General features: G+C 41.7%; 1 protein-coding gene across 1 annotated transcript; it reads right to left on the minus strand.

Annotated features, from left to right (window-relative positions):
- Positions 1–3,022: 3,022 nt before the first annotated feature.
- On the minus strand, positions 3,023–25,092 carry T265_01411 (hypothetical protein; the record flags this gene model as incomplete). The annotated part of the gene is made up of 4 exons (XM_009165437.1): positions 3,023–3,770; positions 8,871–9,346; positions 16,396–16,619; positions 24,802–25,092. 3 exons carry the CDS (start codon positions 16,600–16,602, stop codon positions 3,200–3,202), a joined length of 1,254 nt encoding a protein of 417 aa, XP_009163701.1.
- Between the last annotated feature and the right edge of the window lie 589 nt (positions 25,093–25,681).

Below are 25,681 nucleotides of genomic sequence, written 5' to 3' on the forward strand. Positions count from 1 at the left end.
TTGACTTTTTCCACCAATAAACCGAATGAAGCCTCCGTGTATTCGTAAAACTAAAGCAAATTCCACGTTCACATCACTCCCATCTGAACAATCTTCATACTGTCCTGATGCGTTTATTCCGATAAGTTCACGCCAAACGGGTGGAAGCACTGAACTCAAGTTCCGTTCTTATTGAAGCCTACGAGTAGTGCATATCTTTGGAATAGGGTTTGAACTCCGGACATGTGACCTGAGAGGCAAGTGTGTTATCACTGCTTCATTAGTGCACGCTGAACGCACTTGGGTTATTACTTCTGAACAGGTCAACCTGTTCATGCTTGAGCAATGTGATTGGTTTGTCCGACGTTTCAATGATGATCCTTGGCTGCCCGGGTTGCGTCGATCAATTAATCTGCCTGTCAGAACATCTCAGTCACATAGCCCCCCCCCCGGCGCTTGAAAACTGCCGGACAATGTTCCATCAGATGTAGGTGGATGCAGGATTTGCATGATTCACGTTCACATTACTCTCATCTGAACATTCATCTTCCTGTCCTAGAGCAATAGATCTGACAAGGTTAAGCACTGCTGATGGGTTCTAATAAGAGCAAAATTGTACTCCAGTGTTGCACCCCTGTGGTGTGTACTCACCATAATAATTGTGTCACCTTCAAGAGGGAGAGAGACGTGGACTTGAGGTGTACAAATCTCAAATACCTACAACAAAACTATTTGTAGAATGTATGTTATGGACTTGACCATTCCCACGTCAGACAGCGACTTGGGATGCGAAAAACAGCCTTTGAAGGATAGACGCTGATCGGTTGGTTTAAAGTTTCATACAAACTTCCACAGTAGATGCTTGTGACACGTCAGTCCTTCTGGTGTTTTTTTGGCTCCGCTTCTCCTTTAGATTCATGGATTATTTAAATCAGTCGCGTTTGAGTGATTGTAGCTTGCAATCTGCGGTTGAATTTGTTCAGGGTATTTTCATTTTCACGGACAGTACAGGCTGGTTACCTCCTTCTACCAGATAAAATCCTTGCTAAAAATCACTCGTAAAACCCAAAGACTCTGCATTGGTAACACTTTTAATAAGAAAGTAATATGTTATGTTTTGAAAGGATAATCTACCACTCAATAAATTCAGTTTGTTGATTATACACCAAAGTAGTTGCACGTCGAGATGGCATTGGTGACATGCAGCATCTCTTCTACAACATTCCCAGCTGAAACATTCCAAGAGATTTCGTACCGCGCCTTCCCCGTATTAAGGACGGCGAATCAAGAAACACAGAAAAATGAACCTTTGGTCATCCAAATTATTTGCAAAAGACTATTGTCTACAACCAATAATCGAATAGCAAATGTTGTTTATCCACTAATTTTCATGAGTAAATGACCTTGTACTTGTGTACATCATGTGACACATTATTTCCTACAAAGCCGCGAACCTTGCAATGTGCATTGTGCTGGTGGAGGATCGCTGATACAGCTTGCACGAAATTTATGGTATTTCAAACATCTTGTAGGAATATGGGGGAGTTGAACGCGTCACGCATCGTCTGAATCGACTCAATTCACCAGAACCACCTGCTTGGAAGTTGTTAACAATACTCTTGGTTTGGTTGAAATAACATATAGCTATCTGATCAGTAGGTCAGAAAATTACCACAAAGAACAGTCTAATTATTGTCTATTAATATCTTCGTCAAAGCGTATTAACTTCAATAAATAATGAAAAAAGAGACACAAGAGAATGATTAGGAGATTCTATGTCCCACATTCATCTCTGTAATAACTCGACGGTACTCCTCCTCTCGTGGTACGATTATGCTGGGTGATGAAAACGAGATGTCTTGCCTAAAATGGAGAGAAGGTATTCCATGACGTGTTGTGGTTGGCCATAATGTTCACTTGCTCTACGTTTAACAGGTTAGGGAAAGCGACAACAGCGGTAGTCTTACTTTCGTTGAAGACTGCCGAGGCCACTCAAGCGGTGTCTGTAGAATCAGACGTGACTACCATAGGATTTTGGTCCTCCTTAAAGTACAGTGTGACAACAACCGTGGGTACATGAAGTTCAATGGGAAGCTCTGACCTGAGTTCACTACACCAAGTGATGTAAGACAAGGCATTTCCCTTTCAACGTTCCTCTTCAACTCCATCATTCATAGGAACGTGAAAATTCCCGCACAAGTGGGATTGTACTTGAGGCACCCGACCCGAGATGATATAGCGGTTCACTGATCAGACGCCACCGTATTGCAGACAACGGTAAATAAAATAAATTATATCTCTCTACTTGTGGGTGCGTTTTATATCTGCAAAATTCCGAGTGCCGCTGCAGGAGTGGGTGGATTCGGATGAGATGCTCACGGTTGCGGATGATCCGATTGGAATGTTGGGCAAATTTGTCCACCTGGGAAGCTGTATCAGTTCCAGTTGTCTATCCGAAGACGGAATTCCCAAGGCCGGAGCACCTTTGACGAACCCGCATCACCTGTGACGCAGACGTAGCTGGAGTTTACAATTCTGCAGTTCACTCCATATTGTTATACGGGTCAGAAGCCTAACCGGTGCGGGTTAAGGACATCAAACACTTTCAGTGCTTGACCTTCAATGTCTTCGGAGCATTCCTTGAGTCTGATGGGAACACCAGATCAGTAATGCTGACGTAAGCTGAATGGGTTTCCGACGAAAAACAACTCGTCCATGATATGAACTGATCACACTTGGCAGACTGAGTTTACATGGTCACATGCCCCATGAGTGACTTCTTCGAGCAGCCCTTTTTGCACAACCGCGCGAAGGGTGAAAATGAGCTAGATGAGATTAAGCAATGACCTGGCAACGAACTATTAAAGCGACTACCAGCAAACTGGTCTGCATTGATCATTGGTGCTTTCCTGCATAGGGACCCGGATTCGGGGCACACCACTTGTCAGAGATTCAGTCTGAGGCTAAGTGACAGTCATGCATGGAAGCTGTTGCCTTTATTGATAGCTGGAGAGGAAAGCGGTGAAGAGTAGACGAAAAACGACAGATACACTGATATATTTTTTCTCGTTTGTTCGCACATTCAAACGACAAGGTTTTGGAAAAGCTTATTGACATACATTATGAGACTGCGAACGAGAATCAAGTCTGAGTGGAATCACGATTCTAGTGACAATTGTCACATGTTTACACTTATGTACAAATCAGCTAAACAAAATGCTTATAACATTGCAAAATTTTCATACGCTTCACCGTCATCTCGATGTGAATGATCTACAACAGGAGGTTTGAATCCGTTAACCTGTCCCGATGTTATTTGATGAGCTATGTGTCGGGCACATAAGCTGTGCTGCCATGGCATGTGCTTATTGATTAGCATAGAATGTGCCGTTTTTTCTGACTGTTTCAGACAGTGACACTGATTTGAAACAAAGTCATCTGGTTTGGTTCTTAGACATGGGGAGGGGTTATGGGAAATCACCGGTGGCCAATTGAAACCGGTGGTATGAGATGGAAGGACGAAAGGAGGATGCAACACTAATCCACAGTTGCTGCCATTGGCTCTCTGAGAACAGTAGGACAAATTGGAAAATCCAAAGTCCGAGATGTTGTTTGCGTAGGATATTGTTGGTTGCATCTGGAGGTACTTGATGCTGGTAGAGATTGCCTGGGTTGTAGGACGATTAGAGGTTGGTGTTTGTCCACTCTCTGTTTCTGAGGAAGTTTCGTTTGAGTAAGGTTTTTCTGACGGACGTAAGATGATCGGCCTTGTGATAGCTCTCCGGAATTGGCTAAAATGTAGTAAGTAGAAAATGCTGTTGAAGTGTCGTATACATGTGCGCATTTGTTACTGGTATCAAACTTGTTGCAATAGAGTGACTTAAGCAGAGAGTCCGGGCTGCTGCTGATCTGGACAGCTAATATTCTTGAAACTTTGCAGGTTTAGAGCTTGGAATTTCAGCGGATCCTTACACTTTGGGCATAGTGTGAACTATCTGAGACCCGAACAGGCTCTTGCTGTAGCACGGAAGCAACCAGTACCATTTTGTTTGTAATTTTGCTTTCTACTGTTTCACCAAGGATCCTAGAGGGGAAATAAACCAACATATCTTTAGAACAATCGAAATAAAATGACTGACTTTGCAATAGTATGCCACACACAATATTACCTTTCCAGTAGGACAAAGTACGACGATATCCCAGGGGAATATTCTGTTCATCTATTGTACTGTATTACCATCATGACAGAAGGATGGTGCTACTGGACGCTATAGGGCGTTATAGATCACGCAAGTATATTCAGCTGAGCCATCCATACAAGGTGATGAATCCTCCGAAACAAGCCAGTGAATAGGTCAGCTTCTAACTATGACAGGGGTTCTAGCCAGTCCTCAAACGGTGTAGTGATTCAGCAGGATATGTCAATTGCCGGGAATATAAGTATAATCGAAGGCAGTTTATTTAGTGGTACGTTGACCACAGAAATTGTACTATTTGGTCGTCTGGCAGTCATATCATTATGAAGTACAGCAAATCCCCACTCAAGTGCTCGAGAAGAGCACAATAATGTTTTGCTTGGTGAGGACAACAAAATCAAATAGTGTCCACCATTTTTACCTAATCAATGAACGTTAAGTGTCTTCTTTATTCAGCATGTCTGATTTATTTTATTCCTGGGGAATAAAACCCAAGGTACTCGTGTGCATTGAATATCTATAACTGTGGCAGGAAATCTTGCGCTAGGTGTTACCAGAGTACTTACGAGCCTTGTGTAGCCCTGGAATTTTTGACTTCTTTCTTATCATTTTTGTTTCTATAGAATGTTTCCGACTCAGGCTTTCAACCCACGCGAAGCTCGGATAATTGCATGATCTGACTTTATGTAGACGTTAAAAAATTCACTTGGTCACAAAATTTACAGATTCACTGTAGTCTTGCTTCACTCATTCAGTGGCGGCGAATAAGTCTGGGAATAAGGAAAGTTAGAAATCGATAGTGCGGTTGAATTAGATAATAAGTCTCACCTGACTATTGTTGGAAAATCACCATTCAGTCTGCTCCAGGAGGCTTGTTAAAGGACCTTTCGAGCATAGTACAGCTAATTTGGTAGGGAAAAGTTTGTCAAGAAATGCCTCTTACAAAATTCTATCTGATCGGTCAAATACAACTACAGAGCGCAAAAATGAACCGATCTTCCTCGGGCCATTACATTTTGTTCTCCGGATATATATGCATTGCAAGCCACTTCTTTGAAGTGACCCAAGCAGAAGGATCTAATAATTAAGCTGAGTGTAAAAGTAACCTTGATGATTCAATATAGATTGCAACAACTTAGACGACCAATTCATTCTGAAACTGACTTTAAAGGTGTGTGATCTCCATTTCATCCTGATTTTTTAAATTTTTAACTTTGTACTTGCCGAGACTTAGAAAAATGAATTTTTTTCTCATTTGGTAGGGAAACAAGCCAACCGTGGAGAATAGTTCTCCATCAAACTAGCTACGCTACCCACGAACGCGCGGTAGAATGTGACCATACTATGTGTAAACCTCAACAGAATTCTCCGCTCACACAAACGGGAGAATCCAATTCTCCCGTTATTTAGAAATATTTTTCCGAAATAACCAAGAACCTATAATCAAGAAAGATGCATCGGGCGTACCAATATGCGGGTGCCGGAGCATGTCAAACTGTTAAATTTTTCCCAGATGCCTTTGTCTTGGACCCAACTAAGTTTGCTGGCGGTGAAAAATAATCTATGATCGATAACGTCAGTTTTAAATGGCATGAGGCGAGTAGACTTAAAGACCGCGACAAATGAAACAAATGAATACAACAACACCTGAAACTATGATACGTCAGCTCCGTGGTGATCTAATTTCACAGTAGTAAGTACTATACCAGTAAGCTACAAAGACAATGAAAACATTCCTTTTAATTACAGATTTCGAGGGTGAATTCGCGTATAAGCTCTCTCGTTTGTTCGCATTTTGAAAAGCTTTCTAAACAGATCGAAACATACGTCGGTTATTATCCACGAGTGAATGACAAATGCATGGGGCTCTGGGTATCAGAAATACTGAATGTGAGTGTGTAATCTGGTGAATTCTTTTATGAATGAAAAAAAATTTGGTGAAGGCTGAAAGTGACTATGTTTTCATAAGTTTGTAAGCAAGTACTTCAAATAGTGAGGAACAGATTACACCTAGTGACAGAACCCAGTTTTTCCGGTCTGCTTAGATGTCTAAAAGCAGCCATTCCTATGTCTACTGCGTCAGATTTTGTAAGCAACAGTGTGATTAAAATATGTGAGGCTAATGCCTGATTACACCACAGCGTACTGAAGACAAGAACGGAAGTCCATTAAAAAGAATACATAAATGCGCAGACTTGAGACTTATGCTCATTTTGTCCTGTCCCAAAAGCAGACTGACTGGCTGATTATCAACTGGTGCTAATGGGAAAAACTGAACCCATCCAACTGTTGAACTTTTTGAATTATGTCGGTGAATCGTTATCGAAAATTTTAGTGACAATCGCCGACTTCCAGATATGTCGGTGAATCTTATCACTTCTCACGCAGGTACACAACAGATTCCCATCCATCTTCTACAACCCTAACTTGGGTGCTGTGTACAGTCACAGGCTTACGTTAACTATTGAAGCGTGGATTTTCTATCGCGCTGTAACATACGGTATCAAACGCATTTCGATGTCTGTAGGCTGTGGACCAACAATGGAGGCAACATGTCCTATTGTCCAAGAAGCTAGTTATGCTTGCGAATTTCCTTTGATGTGAGTGCGCTTTGAATAGGATATGATAGTAGGTAGTTGGTTGGATCATAATTCAGTTTATTTGTCTGACGTACGACTTTATAGCATGGATGGAGAGAAGTTCCAGACATTCAGAATTGTACCGAACCTAAGGAAAAACAGTATATGCCTTATTATATAAAGGCTTACATCGAAGCATTCGAAAAGGAGACAACTTTTTCATTTACATCTTTTGAAGACAGTCAGGAGCCCAGTGTGAAAGTTTTGGGCGGAGTGATAGCTGGGTGGATTGGATGACCAGGTTGATTGACTGCTAAGTCGAAACTAAACGCATTAATTAGCTATGCGGACTATTTAACTGTGAATACTATCAGCCAGAGTTCGCCAGATAAAGTATGCGATAAAAACTGATAAACGGTTAGCGAGGTTCATGAAGACTGGATGATTTTGTTTTGGATGCAAGAAATGGAACGGAAGGAAGGATTTAACTTAAAAGCCACTCTCGCGCACAAAAGCAGCACGAGATATCGTGGATGCTAATACCGGTCACGTTCATGCACTTATTGTTCGCATGCAAACATTTGCCAGGACTTCACTCAGAGTATTCATAAACAAAAACTCCCAGCTTCACTGATTTCACATAGATCATCCATTCGATAGGTGTGAGACGTGAAGGCTGATCTTCGACACCGGAGATTTTGCTTTTCCTTTGAATGAAAACTTCACGCAACCCTGCCATTCATCTGTGCATGCGTGCCAGTTAGCATATCCGCGTCAAACACAATCACTGACCGTTGACTGAATTCTGCGGGTCAGTGACAGGTCACGCGTGTTGCCAGTTGCGTGTAACATCATGTTAGCTTCGACTGAACCGAGTAACTAATTCAATGTGACATGACAACAGTCAGGGCCGAAACTGGTGTAAAAAGGAGCTGCGCTTTTGAGTTATCACATGGTTCGTGACTGGTTGTAGTTATTCTCAAAGTTAAACAAAAACTGGTCGATAAGAACGAATTCCTTAATTTCGCGTCTGTTGACGAGTGTGACCATAAGGTCACCATTGACATATTCTCTGCCGAATGGTTCAGCGTCGCACCTGGAAAATCGTTAGTCACCTAAAGCCCAAATGGCACCTAAGCTATCTTTGCAGGCCAGCCAGTTGAAGCGCAGACAGATCCATTTAGCAGAGTATCGTATATACTTCAGCGGTTTGGCTCAAACATAGTTTTTTGAACGAATACTAGAGGAGGGAATTTCCAGCGTGACGTCAATAGGCTCAATAGCAGTGAGCTTCCCACTGCTTTAAAATTCATAGACTTCTGACTCGTAGCAAAGAAGAGACGGAAACTTCACTGTGGCCGGAGCATAGATTCGGTTCGGTGTGAAGACCAGAAAATTGAAGCTGCGGCGCCATATAAGGTTAGTGGGTAAAGGAACTTCCTGGTCACATTCGAGAGCTTGTGCCTTGACCACCGTATTGTTCAGAAGACAATTTGTCTCGCAGAAAGACAAGCCACTGAAAGGTGTCTTCGGTTATGATAATTAAGGTAAGTGATAGACATCCTTTTCAGGGCTTCAAGTCTTCCAAATCACGATTAAAAGTTGTGTGGCATAAACTTCATAGAGATGGTACGTTAAATTAGGCAACGTTATCCGTTAAACTTTCGAAGAAAACTGTCATTTCTTCACCAAAGGTGAACGTCCTATGTGCCTTTTTGGATGAGTAGTGTGCATGAGAACCTGTTTTGATAGAGCTGAGGGTTAATTCATTCACTCCGGTAGCCAATGAGGTGTCAATTTTGAATGAACAGCTAATAAACTGGTACGAAATTAGTTGCACTACTCCAGCTGTAATTTAACAATGGTTGACTTCAGCGACAGTCTTTCGGTAATTGCTTGCTCTTGGTAACTCCGGTCAATTTCGCTATTGATACTGACATAGTGTTTCCGATTTTGTGAAACTAAAATCCGGAAAAAGTTCATCTCTCCCTTCTGCGTCCTTAATAATGAAAAAACGCTTTAGCTTTACTTCATACGGAAACGTTCAGATAAAAAGGGCGTTTCCTACAGTTGATCGGATATAAACAGGAAAGTACTGAATTGTGATCTGACATACCTTCTGGTGAAGCCCCATTGTCCTCCGGCATTCTGTTCGAAAATCCCATTTCGAATCCCGTTTAGAGGTGTTGGTGTGCCAAAACTGGGATCATAAGATATGTGGTTTGCAACGCCACTCATTTCGCGCTTTAACGGAGCTGGCCTTATTGCACCGTATTTGACAGCAATTAGGCGTTTCTGGCGACGTTGTATGGCCCGCAAGCATGTTCTGGAAGAAGATGCGTGACTTGTAGGGACTGCTCGGATTTGGGCAGGAACAAAACGCCTTCCATACTGCTGGTTTAAAGGTGTCCCACTTTGCTTGAGTCTATGTGAATCGACAACTTTTTGAGTGTTCGCCGCGTTGTTAACCAAAATGGATGAAGTTTGGTTCTGCAGCGGCTGACAAAAGCTATAGCAACACCGCATAATAAAGTAGACTAGAATGACGGCGGAACACAGGAAAGTGGTGATGCCAACTCCGAAGATATACGGCTAAAATGGGAAGGAAACGATGAGACACGTAAGTCAAAAGATCAACAGAGTACGGGCAAAAAATTTTCACAAGTGTTATGTTGGGGGATGAATGCTTCCCTTTGCTAGAGCATATTATTTTGTTGTCTCGGATCCAGGAATCGAAGGATACTGTTATTTACGTGACGTAATTATTTGTTTCCCTAGTCCCCAGGCTAATTCATCACTCTTGCGGCGAATGCCCAAGTTTCAAGACTGAACTGTTCTATTTTATACAAAGTTGACTCTACCTCAACCGTTTTCCTATTGACGATTTGTTTACATTTATTTCTGGGCTTGTTGTTGAAAATCTGTCCCACTTTGAACTGAACAACATTTTCCCGTTTAATTTGTCCGATAGCACACTGCCCTTCGTGCGCCATCCTGTGTTGCTAACTGCCCAAGGTTCAATCTAGCCTGAAGCCTTTCTTTAATTCTCCTCACGATTTACTGTTAATTTCCTATAGAACTACGGTCTACCTATCCATACTGTCTGCCCACGTCCGATACAATATATTGTTCACTGCCCAATTGCGACTACTGAAGAAGCGTAAGTGAAGTTCGTAGAATTCGGTTTCGCCGCAATTATTACTGACCCTCCATTGGTGAATTAGACTACACGTTAACTGTCAGAGAGGACACTTAGATCGTGCGTTTAGGCTAATTAACCAATTCCTTGCTTTGAGATCACGGCCTTAGTACAGGATCGTACAGATACTTTATGCAGTTTTTGATCAAATCGGGTAGTGGTCGTTTTTTTCACCGATCAACTGAATGAGTAACCTATTACCGAATAAATTAAGTGATTCACATTCGACTGACTGTGTCTTTTGTCCTAGGAAGTCCAAGAATACACGTTTTTTGGTGGTGGGTAGGAAATGAGAGCTGAATAATTTCTGATCCAACTTCATACATCTAGACATTCCAGGAACAAATAACTCTATAATATAACAACGAATAAACACTATTGACCCATGCAACGTCACCAGTGTGAAAACGACCGCTCTGCGCCTGACAGAACACGTGACAGAACACGTGTTAACACCATTATGTTCGTGTTCATCATCATCATCATCATCATCATCATCATCATCATCATCATCATCATCATCAGCGACAAAATGACATCAGTGTCCAACACTGATGCTTCACAGCCGCACAACCATGATTTACTTGAAAGCCTTATTGTGAAGAAAAGAATAGCAGTTGATGTAGAAGGGACTTAGCACCAGCTTAGTACAATCGCCTTGGGGTTTCCTCACCTCCAGACATTCATTCACACAATTTGGATAGAAACGGATAAGAACACCATATCGTGCACTGTATCCAACCAGGAGTATAGAGGATCTGGCAGTCCCATCCTAGAAGGTGAGTAGCACCGATGCACCCAAACGTTTGGTAATATTTTCCATATCCCTCTAACTTGTCAACGGTTTGCCAACCTTCTGCTTCCGCCACTCTGAATTGGGCACAGAAAAAAGCACTCTCTTCGGCAAACGATAGTTCGGCATGCACAAAAAAGCGCAGTCTCTGGAGCTGAACACATTCTTCAATGAAAGTTTCCGAAATCTCGCTTTTTGCCTACCTCGTTACGGACACGCCAACACAAACCTACGCGTGCTATGGTTCTGAGACAACGATTGTCGAACATCTGAAGATGTCGCAGTTCCGCTTCTTGAAAAAACCGAGTCTCACCGCCATACAACATAACAGTCCGCACCGTAGTTTGACACACATGTCCTTTGAGATTCAGGGGTACACCAGTCTTACGCAGTAGGCCTGTCAAATCAATAAAAGTCACCCGGGCTTGCAAATCTGTGCACTGAACTGATCTGTCACACTACAATCAGAACTAATACAACTTCCAAGATACGTGAAACGCCCCAGAACTTCGAGTATCTCTCCCGGAATGTAATTGGCGCCTTTGATGATTGCATACGCAGGAGCATGACCTTACACTTTGTAGGTGCAATGTGCATACCAAAGGATGGGATGACCTTTGTCGGTTCTTCTGAACCACCTAAGCCTTATCCTCTTCTTCGAAGACGGGGAGGATGTCATCTGCATATTCCAGGTCGACAAGGTGTGAGAGGCTATTTCAACACCGGGGTTTTTGGGACATTTCATTGTTCATTTCATGATTTCATCGATCACGAATGGAGGGAGTGGGTATACCTGACGGGCACTGGTTTGTGTACGGAAGCTTTTGGAGACCTTTCCGTATACTCTCACGTCCGGAAATCTGAGACTACAAAGAAACTATTATTTTCACAAACTTCCAAGGTATGTCTTGATGGCCAGCGTATTGAGGAGAGCAGACCGGTCAAACGGGTCGAATGCGCCCTGGAAATCCAGGAATATTAAAATTATGGTCGTCTAGATATGATATATGTATAAGTATAGGTCGCATAGTGCGTATAGCGTTCTTCTAGCGCCGACGGAGTGTGGGGATTTGGTCAACGCAACCCGTTCCAGGGCGGAACCCCGCTTGCTGCCCTCGGGTCAGTGTTTCACAAGCTCCCGTAGCGCGGAGAAGCACAAATGTAGCCAAAGGTCTCATTACGACCAGAGTCAAACTGACCCCCCTTGTGGTTACCACACTCAGTACGAGCCCCTTTCTTGAAAATTGGCACTATCGCTGACTCTCCCCAGTTGCCTGGGACAGTCTCCTTTTCCTTAATGCAGGAAAACAGATCAGACAAGCGCTGACTGAGGACTCCACCCCAATCTTCCAAAAATGCGGATGGGAAGTTATCCGGAACATAAGCTCAGTCGCGCTTCACAGAATATACGCAGTCCTAATCCTCTGAGGCCATATGGGGTTAAATACACATGGGCTTCGGGTGATTGGCAGTAGGTAGATACGATAACTGTTGTTCGAAATATTCGGCCCAATGGTAGAGGCATTCTTTTTTACTCACAATAGTCACTGGATTTCGATCCTTGACATTTTCGTTTACAGATGACTTCCGATGACCAGATCAACTAAAATAATCTCAAGGCATTCCTGGCTTTCCGGGTCTCTCATATTTCCTTGGCTTTCCGTGTCCATCTTATGATATGGTGTTAACTGATACAAAAACCCTGGGAAACCTTATATGGTAACACAATTTCGTAAAACTTCTCATCCGTTAATCTTTTCCTCTTATTACAACATCATATAAGTTCTCGTTGCTTTCTNGCGTTCCTGGCTTTCCGGGTCTCTCATGTTTCCTTGGCTTTCCGTGTCCATCTTATGATATGGTGTTAACTGATACAAAAACCCTGGGAAACCTTATATGGTAACACAATTTCGTAAAACTTCTCATCCGTTAATCTTTTCCTCTTATTACAACATCATATAAGTTCTCGTTGCTTTCTGGAAAATGTCTCTATTGAGCTAAAGGAAAAGAGTGATGTTTCACGAAGCGGTGCTATCGCTTTGGACTAAACCGCCAAACTGATCTATTTTATCGGAAGAAGGTAATGTCTTATTTACACGACCTTGTTTCAGTAGTCACTGTAACTCCAGAACTGGTCGTTACGATGAACGCAGATTCGCTAGCACCAAAGTTATGGATGATATGACCTTATGGGAAGATGAATAAAACACGAGAAGATGAAAAATCTAACTGCTGAGTTTGTCCAATAAATAAAGATCTATGCTTAGAAGTAGAGGAGCATTGTACAGCTCTTTCATCCTCATTTGGAAACAAGTGGATCTCCGGGACGATTCGAATTCGAGGCCTGTCGACTAGAAGTTTTTCAGATCAAATCACTCGGCCCCAATTGCCAGTAACGGGATCCACATGGTCTGCAAGCTGCCTGGCTCCCCATCTGACCGTTTGTCAGCCGAGAGTTTCACTCGTTTGATTTAGTACTCCTTCTATACTACCTGTATTCATTGGCTCGATTCTCCTTGGAGATGCACGCATTGCCAATGTTTCCAAAGAAGGATAAAAGGCCTGTATGCGGCTTCGCAGCTTTTCGGAATAGGCTGGATTGACTTAAAGAACAAAATTTCAGTTGGATTATCCCCTTATTGTCCTCATACTATAATCAAGTTGACGTATTCATCCGTCTGTTCATCTTACATTGATCCAGAATATGATTAGGAAGACAAAGTTTGTGGTTGTCCGAATATTTTCTTAGCTTTAACAAGAATACAGTGCCGAACACTGATGTGTTCGGGATCTCGTCATCACATCAGTGCACAATTACTAGCTAAAATAGAGAGGAGTAGTGGGATTAGCAGTAAAGATCTGTACTAACTTAGACGACTGGTTATCAGCGAAACTCAAGGTGTACCTAACTGGATGCCGTGCGGTGATCTGGATCGTCGTTCAGCGACTGGGTCGATCGATTCGTGTTACATGAGCAACGCAGACTTAGAGCTCATACCAACAGTTTTCAAGACCACAGTACTGAATTTCGCAATCGTATTGCGACGGCTTCAGCTGTAATCAAGTAAAGCCGTTGGATCCATAATGGCAGTCTATTAATTACTGGGTAGATAACGTGTATTGATCTAGTGACCGGCGTGAACTGTGTGACCGAATCAAGCTTGTGACTGAACCGTTAAGTTTGGTGGTGTTCGGGTGAGAGATGTTAACGTATTCTCTTAGCCGTTTGATGGGTCGTGCGCACAAAAAATTCCACCGAGTAACAGTGGAAGGGAGATAGCCAGATATCCTAGGTGACAGCCGTATTCTGTGTTTGAAGTCTATTTTGAACAAAAACCTGGTTGTGAATAAAAATCGTAGAGTTTCAGCCGGAAAAGTACTTTGTAGAGAGTGAAACAAGTGGCAGCTGTCTGTGTCTGTCAGAATATAACTCGTGTGGTGGGCTGAATTAAATAGGGTTTTATGCAGCAGTTACTTAAGATTGTTGGATTCTTGAACCTCTCTGGGTAACCATTAGATCTGAGCACGTTAACGATGGGTTTCAATCCAGAGTCCAGTGTATCCCCGGAGCGAATCCCCCTTGTTCGGTACTGCAGAGCGTCAATCCTTAGCGGCACAAAGCCATGCAGGCTTGTGTACTGTCCTGTCGGCGAGAAATTTATGTAGATAGACCTCTAAATTGAAACTTTGGAAGTCTGACTAAGTTGCCGTCCAAAAGTGGGATTCGTTGTCGCGTTCAGTTTATAAATTAAACTGAAAAGAGAGACGTGCTTAATTAAATCTTTCCAGGGTAGCGTCTTTTATGGAGCTGTTTGATATAAGAATATAAATACCAATTACCTGCCACAATGAAATTCAGTACGTCTGATTTTCCCGTTCAGTGGGTCAAGGTCGATTTTACTCGTAAGGTTAGCACTCAACAGGGGACAGAGAGGAGAGCCCAAGGGGGTTGGTACTGTCAAATCAGCTGAGTCAGTGTAACCAAAGGTTATATTTATGGTCCCTACGAGTGGGGGAGTGGCAAAAATTGGTTAACTTTGTTTTCATAAACAATATTTCAGAATCTACTTTGAAACTTTTCGGAATGTTTAAGACAGTAAATCTCTGTACTTGTAAAAAGAAACAGAATCTTCCACGACCTAAATCACTGCTGAATCTATTCACCATAATATTTCCCAACCAGATGTGTTGTACGAAGACCGCATCATGTCTCGGCTGGTACGATATTCAAGAGATCGCACCATATTTTCACGAAGGAAACTACTCGAAAGTGTACGGAAAAAACTTGCAGACCTTGACAGGCTTCAGTCTTCTTTCTTGGAGCTCATCCGGTGGGCAAAGTCCCCGAGTTTCCGGCAACCCTATATTCTACTTGAACCCAAATTAGAGGAAATTCAATCAGTACACTCACGAACCAGGAATTCAGCTGGAATTCGGGTGTATCGCCCATGATGAACAAATTGGCGTGCAACTGGATGCGGTTGTGGGATTTCGTGAACTACAGAGATTCCAGTAGAACAAAAGGTTGACAGAAAGCTGATGCTGAGTCTACCTGAACGGCAAAAAGGTCGTGGGCTGTCAACGAGCTTTTAGCAATCTTATGGGTAGTTTTCTTCATTAAATTAGTCTTTATTTCACTTCATCTGGTATCCCTCAACTTGTACAAAATTCCTCACAGTTCGGAATAATGTCGTTATCTTTGGATATGAATTTATTCTGGTGTCAGTCATATGGTACTACCGCACGTTGCATTCCGGTCGCGTTATTTGCTCTTGCCAGGCATGCAATTCTGGATCAATAGATGGAACTATCCATACTAGAACAGAACAGTTGAAGCCGCGGGCTAGCATCCCAACAGTGTTCCTCGAATCAACCATGTTTGCGTGACTTGCGAAGTGTAAATCTAAGCTGATGACAGGCAACATCGCTGTAGGTATGTTTTATTTTGGATGCAAGTTAAATCTGGAATTACGGAAAGTCGATTGTGTTCTTTGTTAGTTCCATAGAGATTTGTTTTTTTTAGAACTGGAATAACCACAAAAAAATTGGTAACAAAACGCTTCTTTCCCGTCTCTTTCGAAATTAGAAACGTGGTTGTTTAGAGGGATCTGGTGGTAAGGCAAAAGTGGTTGGGATAAGATTTTGGCCTGAATTTTGGGGAACGGAACTCATAAGTGAGCGGTATCATCGAAAATATTTTGCTACTTGAATTAACGTGATTTCGGTTTTGTGCTAGGAAGTTTTCAGCGGCCTTGAAACTGATGTCATATTAAATAATTTCAGCTCTATATCTTAAATATCATGCTAACCGGAACAAGGCGGCCTGTGTATAGCATATTAAATTGAAGAGTAGTCTAAACGAGAGATTCATTTGGGCATTTCTTTGGCACTAAGCCAGAACGATAAGACTAAAAATTGTGGGCTTATACTGTAATCAACTGAGCTCACAGAGGCTTGTTGAAATCAGGTCCTAACGTCATCGTTTTACAAGATAGACTGGGGGGCTCATTTAATCAAGAATCTTTGAGAAATCACCTGTTTGAAACACGACTCGAGAGTCATCTATAAGAACATAGCAATTGTTAAGTCCGTTTATAACGATCACTTTTCAATCTACAACCAGCTGAAAATATACAGACTAACGCTTACTCCGAATGGTTTGCAAAGTCCAAGTTGGGAACAAATGAATGTTTTCCTAGCGGTCACTTCACAGAATTTACCAGTAAATTCTTGTGGACACTGACAGGCGGCTTGTCCGGAATTTGGATCGATGATGAAACACTGGCCATTATTGAAACACGCGTGGAATTGACAGTAGTCGGGCACCTTGGTGTGATTGGCAGCGGTCTCATTCATCGGGATAATAAAGCCTCCTGCGAGAGATGAGGAGAAAAATGAACGGATCGGCTGTCTGAAGGTCAATCTAATAAGATTAATCCATTTTATCGAGGACCATGTTTGCTAGCTGAACGAGTGACTAGCTCTGGAAAGTACTGCAAATAACCGAAACAAAATAGATTATTTCCTCTCATTCGAAGGCCACTTTATGAAACATAGGATTTTTTAACTCCCAAACTATCATCAACATTGAAAAACAGGACTACACCATCAAACTAAACGGCCGTCAGATCGCCGTTAGTAGTCAGCTTTCTTACGCATTTGCGGTTTTCTTACATTTGTGTTTGCTCTTCGTAATCAAGTTTGACAAGAACGTCTACTTGTTTACTTCTAACACATTATACATCATTTCTAAAGCAGCATTTAGCCATGTTCACACCTAAACCCCGCTAGCAATCGTGCCCAGTGGCGAGCGCGCTTGCAGGTAAAATTGTCAGGCCCTGCAAAAGAAAACGCCTCCGAACAGCGTGTTCTCCGGTTACCACATTGTTCAGAAGGAGTATATTGTCCATGGAATTCAAGTTATCGAAATCATTGTGCTTGAAACAGCCATAGGCTTCTTATTAAACTGCCTAGTATCTATCTTCCGTGAAGAAATGTATCAGCTTTGTGAGGGATACTACTCAAAAAGTTGCTGAAAACACCTGGACAGCCAACGATTGGTTTTGTCCTTATGTTCTTCTTGAACCCAAATTGGGCAGATTCCGAGAAATATAAAGTGCGTTTTAACGGGCGACTCACCCGAATCTCTCCTTTATGGTATTCTTCAACTGAATGTGGTGCACAAATGCCACCTCATGTTTCAGTTCGTACGATATTCGAGATAATGTGCTTAATGCATTACACTAGGAAGTCTTCGTGGGTTAATAGGCTCCCAGCGGTACCGGGGTGCTACAAACCATGCATGCGTGTGACAGTTGTGTGGCACTGTTTCCACAGCCACAAACGAACGGAGAGGGCGATTTAATTACTCGTGTCAGCAGTCATTAGGCGAAGCAGATTTGCCGTTTACCAATGCTTAAACGCCAAAACACGGTTAGTCTACCATAAACAATTGACATTGATCCGGATTCAGTGCTACTTATAAGCCATTGCTATCGAGTAAATTATGGAGGACAAACAGCTGTCTATAAACTGGGCTGCACATTAAAACTGTACACAGCTTGTGAGACCTCAGTATGGTACGAATCACGACAAAGATCAATAAAGTAATAATTTATGCATAATGATTTTAAACCTACAATGGACCATGAGTGCGAAACAAACAATCCACGGACACCCTCGCGCTCCGATCTCTCCTACACTCCACGGCTCTAAACAAGACGTTTTAAACATGGCGTTATTCTAAATCCAGTTTATCAGTTTTGGGGTTGTATATGAAGATAACGCAGCACAGCCAAGTGTTTTGATTTTGACATTTAAGTGAGGTCTCGTAAATTGGCTGAAAGCTCTTCGATAGCTCATTACCGGCTTTTTGTTTCATGAAGCCCGTCAAGCAGATGCAATCCCGCAGTTTAGAAGTAACTATGCGACATTTCGAAAAGGTACCAGCCGAAACTTAGGACAGCCTTAGGGAGCATAATCAGTTAAACACCATAAACGAAAGATTCCTAATCTGTTCACCGAGCTTGAAAATTTGCTTGCAGACCTTCTGTCACCAACCGTAGTGGGCTCACTGATTCGTCTGTGTACAGTAAAGTGGTCTGCAAAATACCTTCATCGATCAGACTACTTGAGATGAACGTTTATCCCAACGTGGCTCTGTTAGTGGAAACGAATAGTTCAGATTCGGCGAAGAAAAATCACTAGAATTTCAAAGGCCAGATCCTGAAGGGAATCAAGCACAAAGCAAACGCCTTACAACACTGATCCACTTTTTTTAGTTGACTATAATTCCACACAGTTCGTGCCAAAGACTAAATCGATTTGCTAATTCGCCGTGTCTGTGAACACTCACCGATAAGACATGACTTGACTGGCAGATGAGTCGGCGGTGGATAAGCAAACACCACCGTCTTTCGAATACTTACACCTAATTGGGTCAAAGTATTTTGGCAGTTGGCTCTGTTCCGCTACCTGTTAAGAAACTCCTCTTTTCTCAAGAACTGAGCAGTTCTCAACGTTGCTTGCGGTGGCGGGGTAAACATAAACCTAGCCCTATGCTATATCTCCGATGAGAGTTCTTCGTACTGGCTGGTGAAACTGTTATTCAAAAAGTTGATTTGAGGAACTATGCCCTTGACACAGCATGTGGATTTCCGAACTAGGGTAAGTGGTGGTAACTTTAATTGTCCTGGGTGACATTACGGGTCCATCAAGGTGTCAATAAACTGAATTGGTTGATTACGGCGCGATTGTTGACTTCAGATGGTTCGATGATTATACAACGAGAAGCGAGGTAGGACCAAATCCTCAGACTTATAACACAAATAGCGCAGCTTAGTCGAGATGGCCTTACAACATATATTTTAGGTGCGGCTAATCTGAAAGAGGTACGCAACAACTGCGTCACGTGACAGTCGGAAGTTATTAAAGGTATGAAACTTTTCATCCATTTCTTCCATGGGATGGGTGCATTGGTCATGAGAGTCTCAAATCATGTATTGTGTCTACGATGACGCTAGTAACGTTCTTCTACAGATCTATAAACTACATGAGTTACTATTTTTTCCAATGCAGTTGGACCGAGTGGAAAAGAACTCTGCATATGGATGCGACATTTTACAAGTACATCCTTAGTTGCATTAGGTCTTAGGTAATCGAGCCTTACCGCTAAAAACTGAAAAAAGATCGAATCATACATTGAAAATGGACTGAGTTTAACGGAAAGGCGAATAGATTTCCCACCTGAGAGGTTTTGCTTTAGCTGCAGCGAGATGCTAATCCAGCACTTCCATCTCGTCAGTAAAGACTCGGATGGCTGGAGTGATATACAGCCGTGGTTACAATGAAGTTTCGCTGTTTTACCTAAGGGTTAAACGTTTTTTTTGATTGGTATGGAATCTCGTTGATTGACTTAAGGCAAACAGTTACACGGTCTGATCTCATTTAAGTCTCTATGAGGTTTTGTCGTTATCGTTCATCCTGCAAAACGTGGAGGGCAGACAGATCTTTATGTTTTTTACTTTACTCGCGAAACGGAATAATGTGCGTTGCTCGTTGAGTCATACTAAGATCTGGGTTGCCTAGCTGTCCTGAATACTTCACCCGGCCACATCCAAATCGGCGGTATCCGGTTTTATCAACGCAAATCCTGTCCTGGTTCATCTCTTTTCACTAGCTCAACGCTCCAAATTCGTAATCCTCGTTGTCATAGTTGTTCAAGACTAGGTTTTCCGAAAATAGTCATTGATAATTGGACGCCACGTGTTTTCTTTCGATCGATTGTCTGATCGGTTTATCAAGTACTAAGTAAAGTTTAGGAAGTCTGGTCCTTGGCCTGTTCGCTAAACTGGGCAATTCGATTGCGAACGTTTCATCACCAGTCGAGGTGACGTCATCAGTGCGTTATTGGGGAGCGTAGTGGTGCGTAGCGGTGGTGATTGTGCGTTGGGTGGTGTTACGTGTGTGTTAATATACGTGCTTGTAACCGGGGATGACCTTTAACCGCGGTTAGTTATTCGGTCTGGCGGTTCCATTGGTCATTCTGTTACCCCGTGTCCTCATTCGCCGATGTCCCCGTGCCCGTTGAGCTTGGCATCCCTCGCCATCGTAGTCTGGTCGATGTTGGAGTGACCTTTGTCCTTCGGAGTTCCGGCTTGTGATCTTTATTAATTTGACTCGGAGGAGTACCTTGTTTCTTTGTTTGTGAATCCAATATTCCGTCCTCCTTGAGTGTTTCGGTTGAGATGTTGGTCTTTTGCACGAAGAGGTGCGTAGATTGGATCCAGTTCGATGCACCAATTGATCGAATCTGCCGTGGAGTATCATGCTTCCAGAAATTCTTTTCCGTGTCGCGTGTCTCCGAATGCCAAAATTTTCTGCGTTTTCCAGATTGAATTTGTGGCCTTCTCGGTTCTCGTATAGATATCAAGGACAGGGGGTGATGTCTCCTGACAGCCGCGTTGTGTTCCTTTACTCGTGTACATAATTTCTTCCCAGTTTGTCTAACGTAGAATTTGTTGCAGTTGTTGCAATTTATTTGGTATATCATATTGTTCCTCTGTGATACACCTCTGTGAGTTACCTCTGTGATATATATATATATATATATATATATATATATATATATATATATATATATATATATATATATATATATATATATATATATATATATATATATATATATATATATATATATATATATATATATATATATATATATATATATATATATATATATATATATATATATATATATATATATATATATATATATATATCACGTGGTTGTGCCAACCACGAACCAACCCCTACGCATAACTACGCACTGATGATGTCACCTCGATTAGTGATGAGACGTTTGCAACCAACTTGCCCAGCTCAGCGAACAAGCCAACGACCATAATAGAGTAGTTAATATTCATGGAGATTGGGTAAATAGAAGTACAACCAGTCGAAGGAATCAAAGAAAGATGAAAAAATGAATAACGATGGACACCGAAGTGGTTCCAAAATCACGGATGAGGTGCATGCTCTATGGTTCACTTGACGATATTCGAATAGGATTGGGCTTATTGAGCCTTGCGTCGTCTCACGATGACTGTTTCACGAAAGCAAATGAAATATCACATGTGATGGAATAATTGTAAAACACTATGAAGTTTAAAAACATGGGGCAAACTCCAAACTATAAACCATTGGTTGCGGCCTAAATATGTAGATAGGGATTTCCATTTCGAGAGTAACCAAGCTAACTTAGTCCTTCATTAGAAAACCGACTGTTTTCTGAAATAAAACACCCATCCGGTGATATTGGGAAAAAAGCATCCTCTACAGCGCTTCTTTCAAAAAATTGTATACTGGGTTGATCAGTCCATAATTAGGAGAGTCAAAACGTTTGACACATCATACGTGACTAATATGTATGGATTTTCGACTCAATCATTTTACAGTCCCCAAAGGTGAACCTAGATATAAGGTTTTATCAGTCAGTGTACCGGAGCAAATATCCTTTTATTCTGAAATTCTAAAAGCGATCTCTAGAAGAAGGTACAAGTGAAAGAAAAGCTACAAACTGATGCTAAACAGATAAACGTTATGAATAGCCGGTTACCACAGAAACTAGTGTAAACTTGGTCCAGGTAGACCATTGGTAATGAATTCCGGGCCGGGCTTTGGACACTTTCTTTGTATTATGCGTACCTGATCTTCTGCTACATGTCCCCACTACTACCCTTCTCTCGCTTATATCTAAGAAGCAATAATATTTCTTGAGATATATTTTTGATATTTTTGTGCCGGAAAACCCTGGCAAAAATCATGCTGAGTAATGTCTAACAGAGTGCCTCACGTGGCATTCAAGGTGACTATTTTGACTTGTAATTGGGAGTCAGCTTCTGAGAGACTCTAAATCACTGCCAAAATATGTGGCTATTTGGTTTCAGTTTGAAATGTTTATTCGCTGATGAGTCGCATTTCAGAAAGAAATTGTATGCACGCAATGTTTGATGGTTATTTGAAGTGATTTATTACGGAAGCTAGCCGCACCTATGATAACATCAAGAAAGTCAAAGTCAGAAACAATACTGCACATAAAAGTTTAGCCCAAACAACAGCACAGTACTTAGTGCAGTTTAGTAGTACACAACTATTCGAGCAATGGCGACCGCCTGAAAGCGCTCACAGGTAGTTCTCAACTATCAACAGCTACCTTAGGAAAGAAACGAAAGTGGTTCTTTGTGAAATTGATTCCTCCAGAAAAGTGGAAAGCACCCTTGAGTAACTCCTGAAAAGACAACTAAAAAGTTTGGCATCAAGATGCACAGGTACTAGACAATGTTGTTTGACCAATCGGTCAGTAATGATCACTTATAACCGATCATGACTTTACTCAGTCATTAGGAAAACAATCTAAATCAGAGGTTAATCCTACCCACTTTCAGCAGACTTTGTAAACATAACAATACCAATGCTTAAGGCCCAGAAACGTCTTTGATTAAGTTACTACGTTACGTTAAGTTACTACGTACAGATGATGTTACCTGGGTCAGTGACGAACTGTCTGCAGCCAAATTGCCCAGCTCAGCAAACAGATCAACAGACACTCCTGTATGAGTATACAAAACCTTTTGCACTGAACAATTTTTTATCCAGTTTTAAGGTACAAAATAAGTTCTATGCGATACGAAAGGAACATCAGTGTCAGCTTTATTTCGAGGTGACGCCTATCACCTGGAGTATTCGTGTAGTATGAAATCCCATAGTCTCCAGGGCAGTTTTTGAGTTAGAATGTATGCATAATCTTATGTGCATAGCACGCGTGAGGAATGATTTGTGCTTCACTGAATTTCGAACATAAGTAAAGGTAGTATAAACCTGCGAGGAGATGCAAGAGCTCTTTTTCGTATAACATTCAGAGGCTGACAGAGGATATCTCATAGTACATGTGATGCCGGTAGTACTGATTCCCCATGCTTTCCATGAATAAGTGCCTCCGAGAAATCTATCTGAGTCAGTGGGTGCGCCAAATGTCATTACTTAGAGTCATCTGTGATTACTACTTCTGTCTTGCTTTACAAAGCGTCTTTATAGAAAGCGTTATTTAGCTCAAGCATTCATATCCATACGAACCATATTGTACCCTTAACTGATCATCAATCCAGTAATACTGTCTGATTACCGAGTGATTGTATATAGTCATAACAATTTACCATATGGACATCAGCTTGAATATCAACCTGAAATACTTTTACTATCGTACACACTTTTATTTTCTGTAGCACTGTTGTAGCATTTGAAACACCTATGTTATTATCTTGGGTTTTAATGTTAGTGGGCTTATTAAAAGTTTACGTCATTCCTTCAGGGATAGTCATACGTTGTCTGTGGAGGTATACAAAAATTCCCTAATTACTATGGAATATCCAGCAGTCTGGGGGAGAGTGCTTGTTTTGTAGATGGTGGTCATTTCGGAGGAATTAATTTATTGACTTGGTTCTCTCGGTGGGTTTATTGTTGAAGCTAACCAAAACACCCTGCAAGCATATCCTTACGGAATTTTATTAACGTCCCATGGACCAAAAGACCTGAGGAAAGACAAACAGCATATGGACCAACTACCAAGGTGAATCTGTTTTGTCCTCCTGCAGTCAGAAAGCTGTAACCCTCCAAACCAGGTATTCATTTTTAGCTGATGACTTGATGACTATTAAATAAACAAGGACTTCGTTAGCGTCAGGACAGTATGGTGCGCTGCCACGACAGTATTTTTTCCGGAAGGAATCCTCTCTCAAAGAAATAAATTACATAGCAAGGAACTTTTTACATTTTTAAACTTTGGTCAGAGAGGCGGACCTCAGAACAATCCGGGTACCTATTGGAACTGAACTAATCAGCCACCAGAGTGATTACTGACTGGAACCAAAATAAGTATCGACACTAACACTCAGCACGGTTACAAGTAGTTGGTTTACGACGATTGTTCCTCGAACATTTTAAAAGTAAAATATTAGTGGTGTATAGTGAAACAAAAAACATGATACGGAACATTACCCCAACCATCTACTAAAGGTAGTTCTTCGGTCACATTTGGAACGGATCAATATGAGATCCCTCAATGAATGATCACATCCCAAGAAAGGCCAAATGCCACTTCCAATGCAGCATACTATCTCAGAGGATTACTATGACCGCCTTTCTTGAGGGTGTGGAAATTGGTCAAGGTGTTACAACTGACCAAAACGCTAATGTAGGCTCCTTAGGTTCACTCTAGTGAAGGCTGGAATTCCCTAAGAGGCTATGATGGTCCCAAAAGGATGACACAAGAGTTTGGATACGACTGTTTTCCAGGTAGTTAGCTGCAAAACTTGATAGGAATAGTGGTGGTAACTCCTGTGTAACAGAAAACACCTACACTGGATAACGATGACTCGTGAGTTTGTTTGTTTGTCCTGTTGCAGCGGGAGCAATAAAACAGACTTAAATAAATTCAGAAAATACAGCTCAGTTCTCTATGTAACTTGAGAAATTTTGAGGCTTTTAAACTCAGCTTACTTTACTGGGGATGGGATTCACATTTTTGCCGAATATAACATTCCTTGACATGCAAAAGCGGTGGGTTTTTCAACAAAATACGTTGAAAGTTTGGGATGCTTGTGAATATGGCATAGAACCATAAATAATGTCCTGGAGACAGTCAGTTCGCACAAATTCAGATTGTCCAGCTTTGTGTTGTAGTCCACCAGTGACTTTCACTCCTACGGTTTGTTCCGATCGGCAGTTGAAAATCTACAGATCACAATACCCGCCCGGTTCTGGTATTACGAGTGTCAATGTAACAACGCGGATGAACTTTAGGTTACTGTTCAGTTGATTGTAACGAACCAGCGAAGAGTCAAAACTCACGATGTCGTTCATTGTTACGCCTGACCAATTACGTATTGATCCGTGCTGATAATATCCGCAGCGGAGTCGTGCATTGGTTGATAGCATATGTCGACCAGAGTTCCGTTCAGATAGATACTGGTAAACCTATGTTAAGGGCGTGTAAAAATACAACCTAAAGAATCATGGTGTATTTTTCCTTTTGTTTTTAATGTGGTTTATTGAGTTCATCTTAGAGAGTTTATAATTGACCACCGATTTCGACCAGTGTCTTGTCACTTGAGGGAAAGTTCAAAGTTTGCGATAAGCCTTTCGTTCTAAACTGGGATTAAATGGCTTTATAAGTAATCAGATAATTTAAGACAGTATATGAAATGAAAAGTAGACATATATACATGTAAACAATGAACAAAGTGGCCTCAAACGACAGTATTACAAAAAGAAAGATAATTCCTTCACAAAAACGCGAAGACCTCCTGGGTCTAAACAGAGGAAAAAATAAATTTGGTTATTCAAATAGTAAGCACATGAGATTTGAGCGAAATTCCAG

Source organism: Opisthorchis viverrini, assembly GCF_000715545.1.
Source record: "Opisthorchis viverrini unplaced genomic scaffold opera_v5_15, whole genome shotgun sequence".
NCBI lineage: Eukaryota > Metazoa > Platyhelminthes > Trematoda > Opisthorchiida > Opisthorchiidae > Opisthorchis > Opisthorchis viverrini.